The sequence below is a fragment of the Montipora capricornis genome, chromosome 13 (genome assembly GCF_036669925.1).
Source record: "Montipora capricornis isolate CH-2021 chromosome 13, ASM3666992v2, whole genome shotgun sequence".
NCBI lineage: Eukaryota > Metazoa > Cnidaria > Anthozoa > Scleractinia > Acroporidae > Montipora > Montipora capricornis.
The window spans coordinates 13,329,333-13,347,171 of NC_090895.1; the positions used below are offsets into that span (position 1 = coordinate 13,329,333).

The window sequence follows — 17,839 nt, forward strand, 5'->3', positions numbered from 1 at the left end:
GTCAACAGGACAATCTATCACTTGTTGCTCTGTCATCTTGCGTGGCGATGATGCGCTTAAAGAGATCCCTGAGGAAAAGGATGAAACCCCTTGTCGATCTTCAACATCGTCACTATTGCCAGCTTTCTGTGCACCTGAAGCAATGAGTACAATTGACTCGTTATTCCTGCAAATCTTACGCTGTATATTCAAGGTCGACCACTTATATTGAACGGGAATCTTTGCTCCTTTAACTGTACGACCGAATTTCCCCTGTTCACATAATTTCAAAAACTGCCACTGCTACTTGTAAAGTAGAATGCCTTGTGCAATATTCAATATAGATATAGACACGTTCGAAAAATGGTCGCTTTTAAAGTGTTTCTAGAAAGACGGAGAAGGAGAGAAGTAGCGGACACTTTTATAAAATATTATTGCAGCTAATTACAGTGAAAGTCTCCCAACCTTTTGGCGGCGCTTTGGAGTCTTGTGTCCATTTTTTCACAAAGTCTTGCGAGTGACAAAGTCCACCGGGAGCCTCTGTTTGAATGCAAAAACATGATAAACGATTTGGGGAACTGTGCTGATAAACCACTTTCCCGATTAGGCACTGCAAGTACTGAAACATGATTGGGGCTCTTTCTTCCAGAGAAACGTATTAGCATTTGTCTACATCAAGAGCATCAGTTCATCCTGCGTTCAGTGTGGATTTTTTTATGAACGATCTCGTTTTGCGTGAATTAACTTGAACTGAGTTAATTTAGTGTTCTGACCCGTAGCTGAGCTCGGCTTGTGTCATGTTTTGACCCTGGGTCTAGCTATCATCGTTACTGGTCAAACTGCCCGACAAACGAAATGCACACTGACCTCACCAATCTCACTCTGATAACAGTTTAACAGTAAAAAAGTAACCCTACTTCATACAAGGTTGTATTTCGAGCCAACCGCTTGAGAGGCATTGTGTGATTAAACAGCCCGAGAGGAAGCAACCAGTGGGCTATTAATTAAGCATGGCGGAGTTGAACCCAGAATCACTTAAGACAAATCCGTTGGATGGTGAAAGAGGGATTGGAACCCAGAGCATGCGCATGCAAATCCAGCGCCCACACCACTGGGCTTCGTTGCAATAATGACATGTCCAAGTGAAGGCTTCATAGCTACAGTAGCTAAGTTGTATAACAAAAGAATACTGAAAGCTCACCGCGACAATGATCTATGACTTTTCCCCACAATGTGTTGCACGAGAGCATCTTAAGATTACCAATGATGACAAGATGCCTGGAATAAACACAGTCAACATTTATTCTTTTTGATCACACATCAGAGTTAAACCATGAGTAAATGCCTCAGTTGAGCACAAGAGAATTTAACTTTATGATAATATTGAAGCCACAATCGTCCCGGTGAGTGTAGTCCTGAGAAGAACCGTGTAGGACTTTGACTTCAGCTGACGTTGTCGAAACGTCAAGTCAATTCACCTTTATCACGCGGCGGCCATTTTGGAGTCCGTGGGGAATAAAGGCTTTGTCTTTGCATTGTCTTTGCCCGTGCAGCCTCACACTGAATGAGAGGTTCGACGGGCAAAATCTTTTGTTTGGACATTGAGTGATATGGGTCTATGCCATCCTAACTAGTTCTTTTCACTCACCCTGACGATCCTTCTTCATTCACTTATGATATGACTGTGGGATCAAACCATTTATGATTTCAAGAACCTAACTTTGTTTGGGCGTTCTGTAAAAAGCGACTTCGCAAATCCCAGTAACCATCACCGCCGAAGACTGAGGAATCCAGACGGATTTTGAAAGCTTTGTATAACTTTCCATAATTTTGTTAGCCCGCGTAGCAAGCGTTTCCGTGGGGGGACATGAAGACTTTTAATGTTTTGGCCCCCTCCAATTCCAATTTATTTTGCGTTCACCCAATTCTTGCGCGGCCAGAAAAATGAATTCACTTCTCGCCCGCTAAAAAAGCTTGCCACGCAGGCTAGAATTTTGATGGCGATGAAGAATACAGTAAAACCCCGCGAGTAAGAACAAATTTTTATAAGAACCTGTTAGTCTAAAATTTGTCAGTTAGACCCCCCAAAAACAAGAACCTGTTGATCTTCAAATTTGAAACAGGTTCTTATTTTCTAAAACGTACAAAATGTGAGCACTTTAGCAAATAAGATTAATATTGATTAATGTTCTGAAGATTCACTTTATCTTTCGATTTTACTTCTTATAGTCATTTTTATGCGCACTTTTTAATTCTGTATTTAAAGAGTTACAAACTGGCTGCTGGAAAGGGGACGAAGGCCAAATCCGACTAAATTCTGCTATCTACAACGCAACCTTTTCGACAGAAAATGATAACCTATTTAAGAACCCAGGTAGCCTAAATTTCTGTAAATTACCATCTATGCAAGAACCTGTTTAGGCTAAATTTTAAAATTGAAGGTTCTTACTCGAGGAGTTTTACTGTATTTGTTATTTATATTATGTCCCAACAGCGGACGAATCTTCTTTGTTTCAATAATAAGCTTTTTCAAACCTCTTTGCTCTTGTTAGCGCAACATTGGTTCGTCTGCAAGACAAAAAATTCATTGACAAAAATATCATATTTCAGAATCTCAAATGTTTTACAATACCGTTTTGGTGGTCGAATTGGCTCATTAATTTTGGGTAGTCAGCTCATATAACGAATGATCACACCCAGTGTTACCAAGCTGAAAATTCTGACGCGTGAAGGGAAATCTCTAAGTATCCAAACGCTCAGGCTTATTAAACCTTAATATAACGATTATCAAATTAACGCCTGTTGGATCGGAGGTTACCAGGTCATCTCAAAATTACTTCCTCGTTTCCAACGCGCGCTCATGCAATAAAATAATAATGTTAACTAAAGAAAAGTCAACTGAAGCAAGAGAAGTTCACGAGCCTTTAATATCTATTTGTCTGTCTTCTAAAGACTTATTAAGATCACTGTCCTTTCCTATGAATACTGGTAGACTATTCCAGGTCCACACCTGGGGCAGCAACCGTAAATGAAATTTGGGGTAGACTTTCATATACCGGACTAAAATGGCGCAAGACAAGAGAACAATTGTTATTCCTATTAAGAATTTCTGATTAGGTATTGTTATAATGATTGTTTTCTTTGCTTTATGGACATAAATTATTTTGGGCCCGGTAAATGAAAGAGCCAAAATTTGGCCAAAATTATGCTTTAACTTAGCACCTGCAAGCTTGGACAAAATTTGTTGAGAAAACTCTGCTTTTGGACTAAACTCCGATCACAAGTATGAAAAAGAAGCTCTCTTTTTGTCCCCATCCCCCCTGATCAATGTTGCTAGACGAAACAAAGCATGTCGAACCTGGGCTTATCAACATTGGTTGTAGGGGGGAGGGAGATCGCTGATAATGTGCGATATTGAGGACGTAGTGCGCAAAATAACCCCTGTTTTTAATATTCTCAACCCTTTTTGTCCAAGATTGTGGGTTAAGCCTGGTTTTCACTAGCGACGCAAACACAAGCGTAAGCAAAAACGCAAGCATGAGAGCGCTTATTTCATTCACCGTGAAAACGGACGTCACACAAGAATAAGGACAAGCGCAAGGATCAAACTTTACCTTTTCCTTGTGTTCGGGTCGCTAGTGAAAACCAGGCTGAGAAAAACACTGTTGTTTGACAGTAGGTTGTAGTGAGTACTCTGTCTTATCTTTCACTGAAATACGCCGGTGCTGGGACCTAGTGATGTTAATCGTCACGTCATAGTGGAGCTCCGCGCGCGTGGAGCACCATAGTTAGGAAAATGTGGTAACCCATCGATGCGAGAAATTTTGGTTTTATAGCCATGATGTCATCGTACGTCCACCCCTCCATGTATGCCAATGTGACCAGTACCATGCTAGTTTACGGCATACATCTTTGATATTGGACATCCATAGACTTTTTTGCAGATACGGCGGCTATTTTGATTTCTAATGTTTCAGAAGAGATTATGGGATGCTCAAGGGGCAAATTAATATGTATTTGCCCCCTGGGCATCCCATAATAGAATTTGAAACAATAGAAATCAAAATGGCCGCCGTATCTGCAAAAAGGTCTATGTTTTGATCAATTGACACCTGTCAAAACAAGGTATCCGCTCACCAGTATCACCTGACCATATCGCGGGCTCAAGCTTAGACCTCACCGAGGTCAGCTTTTTTTTAAGTTGACCACTGACCAGGTACTGGTTATCGATTGGATTGCAGGCTCAGCCAAGGTTAACTCACCTAAACATAAGCGAGGCTTCATTTTTTGCGCGCTTTCTGTGGCTCGACGCGGCTACACGGCAATACTACGTCAACTATAGCTCTTACACAGTCAACGCTTTTCGTGTTCAGGTGGAAAACGGTTTGGAAAATGTTTTCTTTTTACATTTTTCGCTGGCTTCAATCCAGTTTGACATGTCATGATAGCTGTGGTCCACACTGGCGGTTACGCAGTTATTCAAGTCAAGCATCGGAGGGACATAAACTTAAAGCTGAGTGTCTTTTTAATTTGCTTAAAGCTGCTTTTTTCTTTTGGCATATCTTTAGAAGCTCGGATAAGGTTACATGACGCCTGGAGGACCTATGACCAGAATAAAAACGAAAGGAGAGCGAAAGAGAATGACAACGAAAAAACAGAATACCAGTAATAGCTCATACTTATCGGAAGACGTTATTCCACATATTCTTTCCTTGGGCACTAAACCGTTTGTTATTTTCAAAAAGTGGTTTAATCGGTTTTTCCTTTGTTCAGGAATGAAAATCGAATTTTTATGGTCAACTGGAATTAAATAACAGTTATCTGACTCTTTTGGACATAAAGAAAACTTTGATTTGTTTGCTTGTTTTGCTCTAAAATGCGAGCGAAAAAGTGCTTTTTAATCCGTTTGCCCAACTGGTTTTCGATGTACCTCGGGAGTGACAAGAAAAATTTTTCTATAGAAGAAAGCAAAGAAAATGATTTAATTATTAAAGCAGCAACCGGAAATATTAAAACGCGGACAATTCGAAACCTTTTATTTTCACTAACCCTACAGGCAGTAAGAATAAATAACCAGGGAGCTCCGCTTTTAGGCTTGGCTAAATCTATATATTATATCGTCATTAATGTGCCAACAAGAGGTTGATTGGCTGTCGAACGGTTCTCTTGAATATTAAAAGCATTAAAATTAATAACTGCTATATTTTATTCTATTCGAGACTTAATTTCCAACCAGGCTATGTAATGAATATAAAACAAAACGAAACACATATGGAAGAAGCCAAAACAAAGTGATTCGACACTATCGTGCCCGGTACACGAAGTAATACCTACTCTAGCCTAGTCTACATTATAAGAACTCTATAGATACGCGTATTAATTGTCGTCTCATTTGGCCGCGTTTTCACCAGCGGTTTTTAAGGTTGCTTAGCGAGTGACAACCGGAAATCGCGTGAAATCAGTTACTTTTCCAACTCGCTTAAAGGCCGGGACACACTAGGCGACAAGTCGCTGCGACACGTCGATGGGACAAGTCGCGGCAACAATTCGCCTTGTGTGACACGGTTAATTTCATGAAAATCATTGTCGCTGCGGCAGAATTTTGTTGCCTCGATCAGTCGCACGAATTCAAACCAGTTTGAATTCGTGCGACTTATCGCAGCGACAAAATTAGCGAAAGCAGAGTTGTCGCATCGTGTGTACACTTCCGACAACAAGTCGCTACGACAAAATATAAATGAACCAATGAGAGAACGTCATATGGTCAGCCATATTGAATTAGAAAACTAGTTCACATTCCCCCTCATACGAGATCACTGCGTGTGCACCGAACAGGCGTCGTGTCGCAGCGACTTGCTTTGCAAGAAGTACACACGGAGCAACTTCTCGCAGATACCTGTCGCTGCGACTTGTGGCCTAGTGTAAGGCCGGGACACACTAGGCAACAAGTCGCAGCGACACGTCTCTGCGACAAGTTGTTCCATGTGTACTACTTGCAAAACAAATCGCTGCGACACGACGCCTGTCCGGTGCACACGCAGTGATCTCGTATGAGAGGGAATGTGAACTAGTTCTCTAATTCAATATGGCTGACGATATGACGTTCTCTCATTGGTTCATTTATATTTTGTCGCAGCGACTTGTTGCCGGAAGTGTACACACGATGTGACAACGCTGCTTTAGCTAATTTTGTCGCTGCGATAAGTCGCACGAATTCAGACCAGTTTGAATCCGTGCGACTGATCGCACAAGGCGAATTGTTGAGGCGACTTGTCCCCGCGACGTGTCGCAGCGACTTATCGCCTAGTGTGTCCCGGCCTTTAAGGTTTCGCTTAATATTTGCAAATTGACTGGGTTAGGAAATAATGAAGAAAAGTCTAAAAACGGAGAAAGAAAGAGACATTATGGTCAAAACAAAAGGAGAGTATTTGTACACAATGCGGACAATTATGTTGCACTTCACTAACATACAAACAACCAAAAAACGGTCCCTAACAGTTAAGTTTTCAGTTTGCCTACACAAACTAGAGTGGTAAGGCTCACCTGTCGCAGTCAATAAATCCAATATGATCTGTGCGCACGCATGAAAGTATAATAATGTCCTTTTCACCGCCTTGGAATGCGTCAACTGTTGATATCTGGTAAGAGAAAAAAAGTCGTCAAGTTAACCAAAGTTAGGGACTTACAAGGGAATGGGCTAAGTGACAGTCGTCAAACGGTAAAAAAAACCACGGAAATACTACTATTAGAGAAAGATTGAGCATTACGTTCGTGTGAAACAGCCAACAGAAAATGGCTTATCATAGAAGCCCGTGAATTTTGCAACTTAGTTCGGGCTCTAAAGCCTCAATCGCGGTTAGTAGACTCCTCGGTCTGGGTATCTGTGTCCCGTGGTATGACGTCCTGGTTGCGCGCGAAGAAAAGACAAAATGTGAGACTACATGGAGGCTTTTTGTGGAGATATGCTTTTCTAGCCGTGAAAGGGATCAGTTTCAGTTTTTATTATGTAGTTTCAATAATCGTTGGATGTTGTCCTTCAGTAGCATTTTGACTGAAACAGTTTAAAATTCAATTGAGGGCTTACACTACTGTAAAATTGATGTTAAAATTGTTAAAAACGTTTAGAATCCGAGCTTTCGCCGATCTACGGCATCATCAGGGATAAGAAGAAATATTCCGCGTAGGGCTTATATACAGATGTAAAGTGAAAATGTGTGAAAAGCGGGAGAATGTGGGGTAAAATGCCTAAGATAAATAAGGAGGTATGAATATGAATAAAAACGATCATACGACTCGTTTTTATTCATATTCATACCTCCTTATTTATCTTAGGCATTTTACCCCCACATTCTCCCGCTTTTCACACATTTTCACTTTACATCTGTATATAAGCCCTACGCGGAATATTTCTTCTTATCCCTGATGATGCCGTAGATCGGCGAAAGCTCGGATTCTAAACGTTTTTAACAATTTTAACATCAATTTTACAGTAGTGTAAGCCCTCAATTGAATTTTAAACTGATTATGTAGTTTGTATAAAATATCACAAAGCTATGCAATGCTCGCAGTTAGCAAAAGCTAGTCGAGGCGAGCAGTGCCTACAAATATATTCCAGATAAAATGGTTACAAATATATAACTACACATTCACATAAATAATAAATTGGTTTTAGAACACAGTTAGTGCAGTGCAGAAAAGCTTAACACTTGTACAGTATAACATAAATAAACATGAAAAAAGGAATTTAAATTGAATAAATAAATGACGAACTACATGACAAACTAAACTGAGGAGTCAAAATTTGCCAATATTTTCGAAACATCAATGTAGTCATCATATTTTAGTAGTCTTTGGAAGAGGATATCATTAACATTATTTTTGAAGTTGGATTTTGACATCTGGCGCACTTCACGAGATAAGCTATTCCACATTTTGACGCCAATTCTTGGGAAAGATCTCTTTTGAATATCTATTCTCGAACATTTAAGAAAATAATCTCCACTTTGCGATGATCTAGTCTCGTAAGGATGAATATCAGCTTGATGGGTGAAAAGGTTAAACATATCAGGAGGTGTCAAGTTGTTTGATACGTCGTGCATCATTTAAAAAGGAAGAAGACGAGAAGAATGAAGAAAGGTATTGCATGAAATTTGTAATCAGCAAAATACATCAGGGGGAGAGCTCGTTTTTGAAGGGTTAAAATTGTAGTTCTATGAATTTTTGCAGCATTGCGTACCCCACGCTACTATACCATACATTAAAAATGGTTCAATGAGTCACCTGCAGATAAGGTGTAAAGTGCTCAGCGGTACAAAATGCCTTATCCTAGAAATAATACCAATTGATTTACTTGTTTTTGATGCAACATGAGCAATGTGGTGGTAACTTCATGGAAGATTTTCATTGATAAGCACGCCTAAGTATTTGATGAACTTCTTACGCTCCAAAGAGATATAGCTATTAGTATGATGGTCAAACACCTTTAAGTTTACTTGATAGTTCACGATCTTTTGCCTTGGTCAAAAAATAACAAAAAAGTTAGATTTTTCAATATTTAATGATAACTTGTTAGCAATTAACCAGTCATAGATCTTGCTGAGTTCTGCATTAACTTTATTCTGCAGCGCCCGAAGGTTTTTATCAGCATACAAGTGGTTAGTATCGTCTGCAAACAAATGACCTTTAAGCTGATCAGCACTGTCAGATATATCATTCATGTAGACGAGGAAAAGCAACGGTCCTAGCACCGATCCCTGTGGGACTCCTGATAATATTACTTCCTTTTTTGATATCTTTTTGACACCAATTTAAGTTGTTTGTTGCCGACCAAGCAGATAAGAGGCAAACCAACTATTTGATAAGGAATGGTTACGTTTATACAAACGATGGCCGTGTAGCACTTATATTTTACACAGAGTTAACTGAATAGAGTGTAATGTGAAGTGCTAGATTTCTATCCTTGTGTGGGCCCATTACCATCAGTAGGGCTAACGCTCACATGGTTCATATGGGATAGAAATCTAGCACTTCACATTACACTCTATTCAGTCAACTATTTGATACCCCGCGTACTCCATAGTGATCTAATTTTTGCAATAATATTAAATGATCTACCGTGTCAAAAGCTTTCGTTAAATCAATAAATATGCCGCATGAATACATCTTATTGTCCATGTTATTTTCAATTTGATTAATTATATCTAGGATAGCATGCTCAGTGGAATGCTTTTCATTTAATATATTCTTTTCCTCAAGAAATGATTTAGGGCGATATTACATCATTTTTTCAAAGATACGGTTGAAGAGAGAAGTGATATAGGCCTATAATTAGAAGGATCAGATGGATCATCATTTTTATATATCGGAATTACTTTAGCAAGCTTCAACTTAGTTGGATAAATTCCGTGTTCGAGTGATTTATTTAGAAGTATAGACAAAGATTGGCTAATGATGTGTTTAACTGATCTTAAGATGTGAGTGGGAAAGGAATACAGTCCATGTGCTTTATTTTGAGGAATAGTCATTATTTCCAGTTCAATTTCAGAAGAAGAGACGGAGTTGAAAAAGAAAGAATCAGGGCAATTTACCTGCGGGAGATATTCAGAAAATTGTTTAAATGGATATGGCATTTTAGAAGCCAAGTTGTATCCAACTGAAGAGAAATACTTATTCATTATATCAGGAAACTCGGAGGAATTATAAGATACTTGTTCGGTTCGTGGATATTTTAAAGAGGTTATAACTTTGTGAGCTTTATTCTTTCGACCTAAAAGACTATTGATGCCCTCCCGTACTTTTTTAGTATTTTTCAAATTTTCTTCAAAATATTTGTGAAAATACATTTTTTTGCTTATTCGTGTGAGTATCAAAACTTTCTAAATTACTTTTCAGGCTTCTAATATTGGCATGAAACAATAAAGTCCATCGGTTGAATTAAACGAGAACTGAAATTGTCTTTTTGAATGGCAGAAACTATGGGGAGAAAACTATCTACAGCTGATAGCTGTGGTATAGGGATCAAAATCCCTTCTATCGGGAAAACTGTTTAGAGTAAATATATCCAATTCGTTAAAACTTGGTAAACGCTCAAGATATTTCTTGGTAGGGAGACTTGTGTTTAAACTATTATTAAACTGACCGTGAGAAAAAATAATGTCACAGGAATAGTACGGAAGCTCTCGTAAGAGAGCTTTGTTTACCTTAGTTGGTTGTATTGCTACTAGACGTAAGTTTCCTTAACTTGATGACTGCTCACGGGACATAACATTATCTAAATCCCTTGAACTCTCGATTGCAATGGGTCGAGATCCCTCGCTTTCCCTCAGCCATACAATCGAATTTTTGGCCCAGAAAATGTAATTACACCTCTCTTTGAATTTCTATGCATCTGGAAGCAAGCTTTGAAGACGCGGCGTCAATCATAATGATAATGATGATAATGTTTTATTCAGCTCATATTGTTGTTTACATTTGATTTGAAATTCTTAATGAGGATTCGGTAGCATTTTAGTTTTTTCTTTTTCTTTTAGTTAGCTAGTAAGTTACGAGCTGGGGAGCTAAGTGAACCAATAGGTTTTCAAATGGTGGAAGATACAACTTGACCCAGAGAGACATCCTCCTGTAGACCAATACTCGTTGGGTTGACATTTCTAATTTGCATACGACGTGCCATAACTTGCTCGCAAATAAGCCTTCGTGTACATTTGCAGATTATAGGTTTGGGTCGTCGTTCGGCAGCATGGCGTGGCGTGATCCTGTGGGCTATGACGATGTCATACGAATTGACATCTACTCCAATTGCATTGAAGATTTTTGAGCAAAGCTGCGAAGTCTGGAAGGCATTGTCGAGTGGTTCCAGCTGGGGGACGCCAACAAGTTTGAGATTGTAGGAATAGCTACACTCTTGGACCTGATCAATGGCCATCGAAACTTTTGATACTTCAGTCGACAACTGCTTCAGTGATTTTTCAAGAGTAGATATTTAGTTAAAGGCTTGGTCTCTAAACTTATTAAGATCATCGTATTCTTTTCTTAGGAAGTACAAGGACTTCAGTGCGTCTGGATCAGATGCGCTTGCAACATGGCCGCCAACATGATTCCCCTTCAGGTTCTCTTGAACTTTCTTAAGTTCGGCAAAAACTTCTTCCACTTTTTCCTTTAGCTTGTCATTCTCAGCTTTTAGTGACTGCACAGTATCCTTAACCATTTTAAACTTGAAAAAGTTTGTAGCTATAAAAACATAATCACACTATCCTGGAGCGCTCAAAATTGCTTTTGCACGCTACACAAGCGTCCGCAGTATGCATGAACCCCGCAGTGCGGAGCATCATAGTAATACGAAGGAAAATATTGAATTAAAGAGTTAAAGTGAATTACCTGTATAGCTTTGAGCTCGGCATGAGATGATGCCCTGCGTTCACAAGGAAACAAAAATAATGAGAAGTTTAAATTGTTATCGTCAACCGAATCGACATAAAATCGTTTGAATGTCATTAGTACATCTTGGAAAGAAATAGGAAAATTTTGGTTTATTAAACGTGTTGATAAAGGTCGAATTACCACCGTGCACGATTTGGAAAGAAATAGCCTCCTTCGCAGGCGTAACTGGGGCGTCACGCAACGTCAACAGCCTTTGGTGAGGCGAGCGTTGCGTGGACTTTGACAAAGAAATACATCAACTTGCTGGAGGTAATATCTTTGACCAAAACATACTAGAAAGTGGCGAGAAGTGAGCATAGAAGTAACTTTTGAAGACGTTATCAGTATTTGATTCACAAAATTCATGTGCTGTGTGAAATCTCAAATCGCATTGGCTATAATGCACTTTTTGGGTGTGTGTTAATGACTTTCTCCATCCTTTCTTCTTACGAGCGCTGCACAAACTAGATTGACAAAGTCTTGTAAAGTGATGTCGTTTTTAATGAATTACACATGAATGTTAAAAGGGTTAGACTTCTAGTCCGTGATTTATCGACAAATAAATATCCTTTCTGTATGTAAAAATGAACCACAAATTCTTCATAGTGCACGAGGCCTAGCTGAGAGCATTGTTTGAGTTTCTTGTTCATTCTCTATCAGCCGGCGTGCGTTTATTTGTCGCTTAGTCACTCACATCAGTTATACACATATTTATAGACCAGCACTCAGTGATACGTAGTGTATGGTATTTTAAGGTATTTTTGGACGTATCACATGTCTCTGTACAAACAAACTCTAACCCCTTTGAAAGATCGTTGAAAGTCCATTTTCCAGACCATTCTGCAGTTGGGCCCGAGTACAGAAGCAAGGCTGGCGATGAAGCTGTTTTGTTACAAACTTCTAACCCATACAGCAACATTATTTTCAGGATAGGAACATTGAGGTGGTCACGGGCTCCAGCCTCACTGCCATTTAAAGGCCAGATCACTCAGCAACAATTGTAGACTGGCCAAGGGCGTTGAAAGTAGCTGTTGTAATAGTTGCTATTTTGACTTGCATAGCGTAGAAACGTCGTCATTTCTAACTTTTTTTTGGAAACGTAGAAAAGGCATTAAAAAGAAGTGGATAAAAAGTGGCGAGGAAGAAGAAGAACAGTGAAAAACAACCAGTGAATTGACATTGACATTGACATTGTGCCCATCGAAACTGAGAATTCTAACAAAATAAACATGTCTTCATACCTAGAGGCTGTCAGATTGTTGGCTATCGTATGCAGCTGTGACTTGTACAATGTGATCACACCTAAAGACAATAAGATGTCATTTCAGGTAACCTTGATTATTATAGGCGACAACAAAGAAGAAAGTGGTAGGAGGGGACTCAGTTTGTTGTCCGTTGACGTCATCGGTTGGAAGGGAAGGTTGGACTACTAATATGGCTTTTCTTTTCAGTCGCAATGGAATTTACGGAAAGCGCCCTTTTATTATGTTCCTTCTTATCGGAAAAGAAGATGACTGAAATTCGTGACCTGTCATAAATACTCAACAGAATATCGCCTTTCTGATTGGTCAATGACGAATGCAAAAATAGGTTATAGAGTGCAATACGGAAGTTGCTATGGATACACAGCAATGGAGTAATTTTTAACAAACGAAATGATATATGAAATCAAGTGAAGCTATGATCCTTGAAGTTTGAGCGCAATTTTTAGCAATTGCGTAGATTCAATTCATATATCATTTCGTTCGTTGATTCATTCATCACGGGAACATTTGGACCCACAAATGACCAGCTCCCAAATCAGTGCCTTCATAGCTTAGTTGGTTAGAGCGAACCACCGGCATCACGAGGTCACGGATTCAAACCCCGTTGATGTCCTGTATGTATGTACAGGCTTCTCTATGCAACTTCTAAAATAGCGTTCATATCTGCGAGGATCATAGCTTCACTTGGAGTAATTTTTGTTGAGTGCATAATAAATAATATCGCATTAACTTGCTTGTGCCTACCACGAAATGCAATCGAGTTTATACGGTTTCCTATACTTATTGCAACTTGTCCTTGTAGCATTGAATCATTGACAAGAACGGTATTGTTGTCAAAAATGATTACTAACCTATTTGAGCTGGCTCCACTCCTGACTTTAGCAGGCATTCGATGACAAACACTACAAACCTGGCCTGAAAGTGAAAAAGACAAACAATACCAAAAGCAACAAGAATTGAAAATCGCATTTCGCAAGAATACTTCTCTCTCTAACTCAGACAATTATACCACTGTAAAAGCGAAAATGTCGGCAAACCATAGATACTTTCGTTAAAGGAAAGAAATGCTTACACATGTACCTCGGTCAAGAAAATAAAGTAGTATTACCTTCCATAACTTTTTAAACTGAGAATTCTCTTTACGGACTTTTCGGCGACAATGGAACAATACAGAGATACAAACTTAATTGACCGCTCCCTGTAGGGGCTTAACAACAACAACATCTGTTAAGCCTGAATCCCAACTAGGTGGAGGCAGACCCGTTGGCTATTTACAAGTGCAGCTCAGTGAGAGGTTGAGCCAAGGACTACCAGGAACAAATTCAACGAGTGGCCAGAACGGGTCTCGAATCCGCGATCGGCGGATCTCACGGCAAACGCCATAACCACTGGGCTGCATTGCCTCCTTACAATCACTTAAACGTAGTAAAGAGGGTTCATAGCCAAATACAAATGATCTGTTGATTAGGCCGGCTACTAAAAATAAGAAAAGAGAAGAGAAGAGACGATGAAAATGGTTTGGGGGTGCAGAGATGGCGCAGTGGTGACAGCACTCGCCTCCCATCAATGTGGCCTGGGTTTTGTTCCCAGACTCGGCGCCATATGTGGGTTGAATTTGTTGGTTCTCTACTCTGCACCGAGAGGCTAGGTTTTCTCCGGATACTCCGGTTTCCCCTCTCCTCAAAAACCAACATTTGACTTGATTTGCGTTAATTGTTAATTTCAGTTTACAGCGTCCCCAATTAGTGCTCCAGCGCTAGAACGACTGGACACTTAAATAAAATTCCTTTCCTTTCCTGATGAGAATTACAATCGGAAAACCTCTCGAAAAAGAGTACAGAAGCAACAACGCCGAGTTCGAGAATAGACCTTTTTACCGATACGGCGGCCATTTTGATTTCTATTGTTTCAAATAGCTGTTATGGGATGCCCAGGGGGCAAATACATATTAATTTGCCCCCTCAGCATCCTATAATGTCTTTCGAAACAATAGAAATCAAAATGGCCGCTGTATCTGCAAAAAGGTCTATTAAAACCGGGACAATGGTTGAAGGCAAAACCCTTCAGTGAACAAAACACCAGCCCTGCTCTTCCTCCCATGTAGCGTAACACACACTAAGCAGTCGATTATGCTTTGTGTAGAAAAACAGTATAAAAGCTAAACGTGGAATTAACTTGGGGTCGTGGCCACATATACGGAAAGTAAGAAAGTCAAATCGTACCTATTCTTCATTAATTAAAGAGCTGTCCCAAAAGCGAATTCATTTTACAAACAAAACCTACAGTGGCATTAAAACACTTGAACGTGGTTGAACACAGTTTTTGATACCTATGTTTCATTTACCTTTTTCTTTAAAATCCTTGATCCTTTGGTCGCCAAAAATGGTAGCAAGTTAACAACACGAACTTCGGTTTTTTTGATAGTTAAGCTGACGTATTTTCCGTTGGCATGGCAACATGAATAAATATAAACAGGCCTTTAAAATCGGTTTTGTTTATTTGCAGAAAATCTGGTCCTTAGATCTTCTTTATAATTTGCATGTAAAAAGCTCGTAACGATGCTTACAAGTTAAAACTATTTCAATAATAATTTGACAGAGAGATCTTTAACCATCCCTTGTTGAGGGTTCACTGGAATATCCAGAATTTCCTCCGTTAAAGTTCAATTTTTTTTCAATAATCCAGTTACTTATTTCTTAAAGTATTTTCTTGCCTCGAGAAATAAGCGTATTTTCGAGAAAGCTATTCCGCATTCAATCGCAATTTTGTAACTTACTACGCATGCGCTGAATTTAGCTGGGTTCTTTCGATAACAGAAATTGCGAATTGCGGAGTTCTTTTGCATCGTTACCTTTTCTAACATACATTTCTCATAAAAGACTAAAACCATCAAAACACTTTGTTCAATTATGAGGAAAAATAGTGCAGATAGCGGAAGTATTGAGCGAATAAAATGATTGCTGTGTTCGGACTCTGGGAACGAGATTGTGTTCGGCATATACCTCCGAACTTACTTGATCACTTTAAACTTTCTCGTGTTAAGAATTATGAGCCATCGGTTAAACTCAAGAAATTCGTTGATTCTACTAAATAGTGCAAGTTATCCCTCATCAGTTTCACTATCTGCAAGGACATGCTTCTTTAACACTATTTAAAACATATACGATGTGCTTTCGAATCAGGGTTTCAACAAACGGAAAGCCACCGACACCTCCTCCACCGGATGTAAAGCTCACCTCAGCTTCGTTGTAGTAGCTTCCATCGCTGCCACATTCCTCTTTTCCTTTTGCCACGTTGTAAAAGCACAGAGTTGGAATGAGATCCTATGAAGTACAATGTTTGCTAAAGTAATCACATGATTTCGAGTGCTACTTGGAATAAATGAGCGCTAGTAACTTTCTTCAAGGACGAACAAAGAGCGAATGCAATTTATAATCTTTGAAAAAATTCACGAGTGCTTACTTCAAATAGCACGAGAGAAATCACGGTGATTACTTAATAATATGTATAGGTAATCACATGAGGCCGAGTACCATTAAGGATTAATTGCACGAGTGTTTTGGCAATTTGGAAAATTTCCAAAACACAAGTGCAATAGACCATATTCGTATTCTCAGTATTGGACTGGAACTAGCTTGCAATGGAGGCTAATGCGGGGGAATATATTAAAAAGTATTTGCATTTGAAAAGATTACCCCGCATTAGCCTCCATTGCAAGCTAGTTCCAGTCCAATACCGAGAATACGAATATGGTCTATTAATCCTTAATAGTACGAGGACTCATGCGATTACTTGTTTATCAATAAAGGGCAAAATCTATACGTTGCTATGCAACGGATTAACCAATCATTGACAGGTAATCAAGCCCTCTCTTGATTACCAAAAATGCCCTCGATTAAGAAAAAATGCCCTCTGTCTCAGCCAATCAGCGCTCAGTAATTTTGCCCTTTATTGATAAACATGAAAACACTTCGACATGTTGCGCCATCCAGGGTGCTTGGTTTATTACTACTTTTTGCACTGAATTACCTCTTTTCTGCACTATGATACCTGAAAACTGCATTTCTCTTAGCCAATCAGAAGGGAGAATTGTGCAATTTGTAGTCTTTGAAAAAACATACGAGTGCTTATTTATTCCAGATTGCAACTGCACTAACTTCACTTTTCTGCACTCTGTTTGGGATTAATTGGCGTGCTCTCAGCCAATCAACACGCTGAAATTTTTGCATGTATTAGGCGGTTAATGAGACAAATGCAAGAGTCCTCAACTGGTTATTAGGATAGCCCAGCAGCAAAACCGTCAGAGTTCATTTTAATCTTTTATACACGATAGGTTAAAGCAACTACATAGTTATGAGTGTGATTGTCTATTTGTTATTTTAATTTTTTTTAAGAGTTTCAGTTGCTTGACTTACCAGCACAGGGGAACGATCTTCCGCAGTTACCCCATCCAATAACTTGTTGTCATAAAATAGTCTGTGAAAATACAGGAAAGACATTCAAGAGCGCTTATGCTCAAGGAAAAGTATCAGGAACACGCTGAATCCTGTCCTTTGATCTTCGATTCAGTCCATTACTCTCTCTTACGATGGCCCAGGGGGCCACAGTCCTAAATCAGGCTTTGTCCTAAATCAGAAGTATCTGCTCCTTTTAACGGAGAGTGTGTTCTCTGTACCCGAGCAACGCTTCGTTAGACAGCAAAGTAAACACATCATCGTTCGTTGATGGCACTCGTTTTGAGTGCCTTTAGTAAGTCATGTGACCTGATGCTTCATTCACCATTATCGGTTGGGAACAAACCCCCACCCCACCCCCGCCGGTCAGATTAATTTGCTCAGAACGCCTTTATAAATAATTCGCCACAACTGGTCGCTCTTTCCATGATGGTTTACAAAAATTATTGATAATTTATTAGCCATGCATACGTTTTAGCTACCTGTTGGATACAGCACTAATGGCCGGATGGCAACGGTACTGCAAGACAAAAACCATGCGAAAAGTGATCAGTTTTGATCTAAAAAACCGTTAATCCATTAGCACACAGCCAACGGAAAAACAAAAGAAAAAGAACGAACATTGTGATAATACTATATCATTTCACTATTGAAGTTTCAAAATTATACAGCTGATAACAGTGCTCTTCCAATGAGAGAGACTGGCGATGAGATTAAATCAGA

At 39.4% G+C, this 17,839-nt stretch overlaps 1 protein-coding gene across 1 annotated transcript in view; it reads right to left on the reverse strand.

Annotated features, from left to right (window-relative positions):
- The window catches only part of LOC138030559 (5'-3' DNA helicase ZGRF1-like), a 50,479-nt gene that overhangs the window by 435 nt on the left and 32,205 nt on the right, over nt 1-17,839 (reverse strand). Inside the window, exons 21-31 of the mRNA XM_068878457.1 lie at nt 17,599-17,636; nt 17,078-17,138; nt 15,899-15,985; nt 13,514-13,577; nt 12,639-12,699; nt 11,356-11,389; nt 6,523-6,617; nt 2,515-2,547; nt 1,181-1,257; nt 445-519; nt 1-134 (exon numbers count right to left, since the gene is read on the reverse strand). The exon at nt 1-134 is cut by the window's left edge and continues 435 nt beyond it. Of these exons, the coding sequence (XP_068734558.1) occupies nt 1-134; nt 445-519; nt 1,181-1,257; nt 2,515-2,547; nt 6,523-6,617; nt 11,356-11,389; nt 12,639-12,699; nt 13,514-13,577; nt 15,899-15,985; nt 17,078-17,138; nt 17,599-17,636 (759 nt within the window). The remainder of the gene's footprint in view (nt 135-444; nt 520-1,180; nt 1,258-2,514; nt 2,548-6,522; nt 6,618-11,355; nt 11,390-12,638; nt 12,700-13,513; nt 13,578-15,898; nt 15,986-17,077; nt 17,139-17,598; nt 17,637-17,839) is intronic.